Source organism: Brassica oleracea, chromosome C9 (assembly GCF_000695525.1).
Source record: "Brassica oleracea var. oleracea cultivar TO1000 chromosome C9, BOL, whole genome shotgun sequence".
Lineage (NCBI taxonomy): Eukaryota > Viridiplantae > Streptophyta > Magnoliopsida > Brassicales > Brassicaceae > Brassica > Brassica oleracea.
Genome location: NC_027756.1, coordinates 16,077,648 through 16,084,701, shown reverse-complemented (window position 1 = coordinate 16,084,701; position 7,054 = coordinate 16,077,648). Strand labels below are relative to the sequence as shown.

General features: G+C 38.2%; 1 protein-coding gene and 1 non-coding gene across 2 annotated transcripts; both read right to left on the bottom strand.

Moving 5' to 3' along the window:
• Positions 1 to 1,131: 1,131 nt before the first annotated feature.
• Positions 1,132 to 1,204, bottom strand: TRNAI-UAU. The gene has a single exon. It is a non-coding gene; the product is annotated as a tRNA-Ile (tRNA).
• Positions 1,205 to 1,350: 146 nt separating this feature from the next.
• LOC106319432 (probable receptor-like protein kinase At5g18500) lies at positions 1,351 to 4,711 on the bottom strand. The gene is made up of 9 exons (XM_013757757.1): positions 4,292 to 4,711; positions 4,084 to 4,162; positions 3,096 to 3,764; positions 2,913 to 3,017; positions 2,723 to 2,845; positions 2,473 to 2,643; positions 2,084 to 2,213; positions 1,776 to 1,988; positions 1,351 to 1,699 (listed from the first exon to the last, which is right to left on the bottom strand). The coding sequence occupies exons 3-9, from the start codon at positions 3,755 to 3,757 to the stop codon at positions 1,607 to 1,609; spliced, it is 1,497 nt and encodes a 498-aa protein (XP_013613211.1). The 5' UTR covers positions 3,758 to 3,764; positions 4,084 to 4,162; positions 4,292 to 4,711; the 3' UTR covers positions 1,351 to 1,606.
• Between the last annotated feature and the right edge of the window lie 2,343 nt (positions 4,712 to 7,054).

Sequence of the window (7,054 nt, the reverse complement as noted above, 5' to 3'; positions counted from 1 at the left end):
GACCTCGGCACGTCGCTCCGGGAGGTCGCTCCCAGCTTGTTGTTCGTGTCTCATCGACACAAACCCGAGCGACCTCGGGGTGTCGTTGTGGTGACCTCGCTCTGGAGCTGGAGCGACTTCGTGTCGTCGCTCTAGGAGATCGCTCTGGGTCTATTTTTGCACTCCAAACGATGAAATGGCGAGCGACCTCGTGAGGTCGCTCTGGTAAGGTCGCTCTGAGAGGTAGGGCACAGCGAGTTCATGGCGTCGCTCCTGTAGGGTCGCTCCCATGCACTGCTCGTCCAATGATCACCTTTATCACCTCTTTTGAGCTCCAAATGCACCCAAATGTCTCCAAGAACTCCATGTGGTACTCCAATACCTAATAAAGACTCATGTATGCAAAATGCAACCTAAACATGGCTAAATCCTAGTCTATATGATCAAAATGCACATGGGTGAATGGATAACACAATGGAAATATGCAAGATATCACTATGGTTGCAAGTAGTAGGGAACCTGTTTGGAGTTGAGCCTGATCCGGATTGGGACATCACTATTTCGCGTCTGCTCACAGAAAAGTATGATCATCTACTCACATGAAAGTATGATAGTCTACTTTTATTTTTCTGAAATTGATCCTGCAAGTCACCATCTATTTCATATGGAGAGAAGAATGATAGGAGGCGCAACAACTCTGATAAGTATGTGGATCATCTTTAGCCGTCTAATGTCGACCAAATACTATCTAAAACCGAAGTTGCAGGGGCTGTTGTGTCGTTGGTTGGAGGCTCATTTGCCTTAATTTTGGTGCAATTAGACGTATAATATTTTCCGGCTGTAAAATCGTGCAATAATATTTTTCATAGTTAGTAATAATATAGTTATCAAGCGTTAAAAATGAATTTATGCATATGGCCAATGAGCAAATCGTTGACGATATTCAACATAAGAGACCTCTAAACTATAAACTGAAAATGTAGTGCAATCATGCGTAAATTCTGGTAAGACATGTAAAATTGTCCTTAATATTTTTCATAATTTGTAATAGTATAGTTATACAGCCTTAAAAAATGGATCTATGCAGTTTGATCCCTTATGGCCAGTGAGCAAGGCGTCAACATAATAGACGTCTAAAATTTAAACTGAAAATGGTCCCGCCGGGCTGGAACCCGCGACCTTAGGCTCATAAGACCAACGCTCTAACCAACTGAGCTACGGGACCTAATGCTTCAAAATTTGTATTTAAGGTTTATTGTACGGAATCTTCTTCAAGGCCGCCAAGGATAAATGAGCTACTTTTGAATCATTGCAATGTGAATCTTGTGTTCTATGGTAGAGCAGATTTTGAAGTAAAAGCTAATGCAATAATAACACTGTACACACCAATCCATTATTTAACGTAAGGAGATATAAATACAAACTCAATTCCATGTACAAGCAATCCTCTATGGTCTACTTATCACAAACTCGAAAACCACAAAATAGAAAAATGCAAAAGAATAAGTTCAAAGAATAGCAGAGATCTTAAAAATCATTACATATTCTGGTAATTCACTCCACCTTATCTTGAAACCTTGCGCAGAAGGCACTTTAAAAGCATCTCAATATTGACAGATTAGTCGGATTATCGTCTCTTGCTCTGTGATCTTGAAACTGGTGTACTCATGTCAATGTCTGAGTCCATGCTCGCCTCTCGTGTTCTTGGACGCCTTCGTTCCTGAAAGGAACATATTCCAAGTTACCATCACTTGTTATGTTCCATGTTTGGATCAGTCACTTGTTACAAGACTAACCTCTCTTGGAATGGGATATTCTTCGGACTCAAGCATCCGCACAACCTGGCTCATTTTTGGCCGTTTCTCGGAATCTGGATCGACGCATCTCAGAGCCGTCAAAAGGGCTCGTTTCAATGATCTTGTTGGTGGTCTTTCCTCTATGTTTGGATCCACTACTTCTTCTGATCTTCTCGTTCCGACCATCATCTTCAACCATTCCACTAGGTTCACCTGCATTGATTTGATATGAAAGTCATCAACTAAATGATCATTGTTAAGTTTTATGGACTTCCTGCTCAAAACCGAATGGGTAATAGTTTATTTACCTCATGAGCAGGACGGCCATAATCCACAGGGTCTCTTCCTGTGATTGCTTCTAAGAGCAAAACACCAAAGCTATAGACATCACTCTTTTCATTTAACAACCCTGTATTTGCATATTCTGGAGCAACATACCTACAAACACGTTAACAAAACAGATGTCTTGAGCATCAAGCTTTCATAGCAAAGTCTAACATTCAGAGCCGGCCTGAAATTTTGGAGGCTATTGACGATTTAGTAAAAAAAACTTCAATAATCTTTTTTTTTTTTACAAATTTAGAGACCAATTTTCTTCAAAATTAAAAAAATTTGGGGGCTATAGACCAATGCTTGACTGACTTATCCCCAGGACGGGCCCTGCTAACATTGCTTTCAGTTTTATATGCTCTCTCACCCAAATGTTCCCATTACTCGAGTTGTCACATGGCTTTTCCCAGCGCCAAGCAACTTAGCAAGCCCAAAATCTGAAACCTTTGCATTGAATTCGTCATTGATCAGTATGTTGCTTGACTTGATGTCTCTGTGAACTACCTTTGGCTCAATTGCTTCATGCAGATAAGCAAGACTACACAAAGTGATACAGAGGATGATTGGTTTAAGAAATGAGATGGGTTTGGGATTAACAAATGAATCATCTTGCTTACGCTTTCGATGTACCGATGAGAACCTTCATCCTAGCTTCCCACGTTAGATATCCATGCTGTCTCATTGCTCCGTGAAGCCACTGTTCTAAGTTTCCATTGTTCACGTACTCGTAAACCAATATCCTAATAGCAGTTTCCATTGATTAGTTTATTTTTCTCTCTAACTAAGACAAAGTTTCAATGTCTATACCTGTGAGTGCCTTCAATGCAGTAACCAAGAAGACGGACCAAGTTCTTGTTACGCACATGACCAATAGCATCAACCTCAACTCTGAACTCTTTCTCTGCTTGCCCCCTACAAAGTCAAACTCAACATATTAACAAAGCAAGACAAGGTAACATAAATTCAAATTACTGTAACGAGAACACTTACAACTGATTAAGAATCTTTTTAACTGCAACAGGAGTTCCATTGATCAAGTCTCCTCTGTAAACAACCCCGTAACCGCCTTCACCGATAACATTCTCTTTTGAGAATCTATTAGTTGCTATTTCAAGATCTCTCAGGGTAAACCAGTGGCCCCAACCAAGATGAGACTCAGGCAAACCAGCCAATGGAGATGGAGTTGCAATGTTATACAATGATGATGATGATGAAGGCTGGTTTAAAGAAAGTTCTTCACCTGACTCAGATTGTTTATCTGTGATCTCTAAATGGTGAAACGAGCCTGACCGGCTACAACTACCTCCACCGTTCTTTCTCTTCTTCCCCATATCTAAATGAACCATTACTTTGTCTGAGTCTTTGTTGTTCCTGTCCTGAATTGTGAGAAGAATGCCTTCACGAGGAGCAAAGTTATTTGCTGAGACATGCTCGACTCTCACTTCTTTGATCTCCTTGGAGACTTGAGGGATTTGGATAACAGGAAGACCAGTTTTGGATCTTCTTGATTTCTTTTTCGAAGTAAGACAAAACGAAAGAACAGAGAGGATGGCTATGATGAGTAATGCAACAGCTATTCCAATTATTTCCCAAACCTCTAGTCCAAAGATATGGCTATCTCTAGATAGCTGGCTCTTCAGGCCACTGCCCATTTTGTCCCTAAAATTTAACATGAACCAGAAAATCAGAATTGTGAAACTAAGAAGAGTTCTCTTGGTCCATGAAATTGCTATGAGATTAAAAAGAGAGTCTCCAAGTTTTTTTTTGTGGTCCCATATTTATCCATACAGAAATTTAATTACAGGAAGACAAAATTTTCCCAGAAAAAACACAAATGGACAACAGAAGAGCTAGAATCAAGGACATATAACGAACACAAACACAAGCAATAATGATATGTCTTTACTATTTATAATCAGACATTACAGAACAGAGTAAGTACCAATGAAGATGAGAATTTAATGATATAATTAATTACCTCTTTAATTTTCAGATCTTTGAAGACTTGAGACTTCACACACACATTAACCAATCTTGAGAAGAAACGATTCCAGATTCTGGATCAAGAACAACCCAAATTTGATATAAGAAAGAGTTACTTACAGAAGTTTCAAGAAAACTAAAGAAGCAAAATCCCAGATGCAAAGAAATCAGGAAAATGAACAGCTCAGACAAAGAGACAAGACCTTTCTTTGGCCCCCCTCTTAAGGCAAGTGTCAGTGTAGAAGAAATGATTTTGGGATCTAAGCTTGTAAGGAGCTGTCATGTAACCAACAACTACAGTAATAGTAAAAAAACAAATCCAAATAAACACTCTGGCTCAGCAAAGAGATGAATATAGAAAGGTCTAATAAAAAATATATAGAGGTAAGTTGGGGTTTAATATGAAGCAAAGGAAGAAACTTTGAAATGTGGGCTCTGAGATCTGGTGGAAGGTAAGAAGAGAAGAAGAGGAGATGGACGTATCAAGTGGTAGGTAATGAAAGTTTTAGTGATTTTTTCTTCTTCTTTAATTTTTGGTGGTGAGGGAGATGTCTTGCCTTACATTACAATTTCATTACACAGAACATCATTTACATATACAAGTACAATCACATGCTGCACGTAATGATAATTGAAGAGGGTATAAGAGAAGCCACATGAATATGTAAGGTCCACAAGTGTGGATGACGATCATGTTTTATAGTTAACCCCAGAAGTAACTGTCAAGTTTATTGCATTTACATGGTCAAAAAAATATAACGTGGGAAAAACTGTACTGAATGATTAGTAAACAAGAGTATTAGACACTAAACAGGCAGTCATATTAATTGAGGAAGTAAAACTACAATTATACTTCCATTTGTATAAAATTATATCTCATGCTGATGCTGTTCATTTCTTATAGAAGAAAATCTGCCAAATGTCTAGTCTCTCTGATAGTTTGGGTTCTTCATCTTTTTTTTTTTTTTTTTTTTTTTTTTTTTTTGTAAACTAACAAAATAAGGTCCTTACAATGTAGAATTGCTGAAAGGTTAAAACTTGGCTTTTAGATTTTGGCAATTTTATGTTCTGTTTAGTAAAAGAAGATTTTAAATTAATGTTTTAAATTACTTTTTTACACCAAAAAAAAAAAAAAAAAAGAAGATTTTAAAATTAATGTTCTCTCCTTTCCTTTCCCTTCGTGAGCACCACCAAAAGCTTTTTCTCTACCACTAGCGCGTGCGTCTGTTGTTAGAGAGAGCTTCACCCTTTTTTCTTGTTTCAATAGATCATGCGTCATGTGAGGTTATGGTTGGTATGTCTGAAGCAGAAGCTCGCTTTCTGTTAATATGTCCCACATCGGACACATATGTGATCCTTGGGCAATATATATGTGTATAAGCAATCTTCCGCTCTTGAGTTAGCTTTTGGGTGTGAGTTATACCTATCACTAATATGGTATCAGAGCCCATGGTGAAAACTCAGCATATGATTTCCCACATAAACAGTTTTTGGACTGTTTCCCACCCACATCTCGAGAGGGGCTATTAGAGTCTCATATCGTGTGAGATGATGGTCGTTGGGCAATATATATGTGTTTGGTCAGTCCTACACTCTTGTGGTAGCTTTTGGATGTGAGTTAAGATCATCACTAATACTTTTCTTTCTCTGGAGCAACCGACGGATCGAGGCGGAGGACGATCTTTAAAAAGCGAGAAAACAGAACATGTGGAATATCAATTATAAACTACATAATATCTATGAATGATTTGAAAAAGTTATAGCAAATATTCTGAACAAGGCAAAGCATAGAGTTAATGTTAGGATAGAAAATTAGAAACACTCGTATTCAAAACTCCGGGTAGAACATAGAGCCAGAGTTATAACTGGAGATGAACTATATGTCCCTTGACAAGATGCACCATGTAAATGAACTTGGTCCAGTAACAGGAAAATATGCAGTCTTTTAAAAAAAAAAAAAAAAAATGCCTTTGGATATGTTAGAGACTGGTCCTAATCCTTTATATAATATTTAATGTCCCTTAGAATTCCCGATGTGGGATATATATCCCTAATACCCCTCCTCGAGATGATGGCTCTTATCGGCCAGAAATCTCGGAACTTTAGGACATTTATACTCGGTCGAGCGAGTTTAACACAACCTTTACCCGGTTGGAAAGGTTAATCACAACCTTTATACCCGGTCGGAAGGGTTAATTTTAATTAGGAGTTTAGGGTATTTAGGATTTGAGCTCTAATACCATGTTAGATTCAGGTTTATTATGGGCTTACAACTTAAAACCAATTGGTGATTAGTGGATTGGCCCTAACCCTTTATATATTACTTATTGTCCTTTAGAATTCCCGATATGAGATATATATCCCTAATATCCCTCTTCGAGATGATGACTCTTATCGGCCAGAAATCTCGGAACATTAAGACAGTTATGCTCGGTCGAGCGAGTTAATTACGACCTTTATACCCGCTCGGATATGATTAATATTAATCAGGGTATTTAGGATCTGAGCTCTGATACCATGTTAGAGAGTTTATAACCCTTTTATATATTACTTATTGTCCCTTAGAATTTCCGACGTGGGATATATATATATATATCCCTAATAGGATAAAAGCCAAGTTGGCTACGAAAAAAGGAAAGAAGTCACAAGTCATTCCTATAAATAAAGAGGAACTCGCAGAGAGAAGAACATTCCCAACACACGAGGTCGGCATAAGAACTAAAGTTTTACAGTTTTTGTGGGAACGAAAATTCGCACTGTCAATTTACGTTTAAATTAGGAAACTAGGAAAACCCTAATTTCCCAGAGGTCCCGGATCTCTGCGAGAGCCAACGAAAAGAGTCCAAGTAGATGCGGAAATCATGAAGAGATAACAAACGAGTTTAGAGAAAACAGTATATCTTATTTCAAATCCGCGTAAGAGCGTTGCGATCATTACAAGAGATCATAAAAGCTTTGGCCGCAAA

Excerpts from the sequence above, each read along its gene's own strand:
- LOC106319432 (XM_013757757.1), bottom strand. The coding sequence starts at position 3,757 with ATGGGCAGTGGCCTGAAGAGCCAGCTATCTAGAGATAGCCATATCTTT. Across the intron at positions 2,846-2,912 it reads TGCATTGAAGGCACTCACAG|GATATTGGTTTACGAGTACG; the intron begins GTATAGACATTG and ends AACTGCTATTAG. Across the intron at positions 1,989-2,083 it reads ATGGCCGTCCTGCTCATGAG|GTGAACCTAGTGGAATGGTT; the intron begins GTAAATAAACTA and ends AAATCAATGCAG.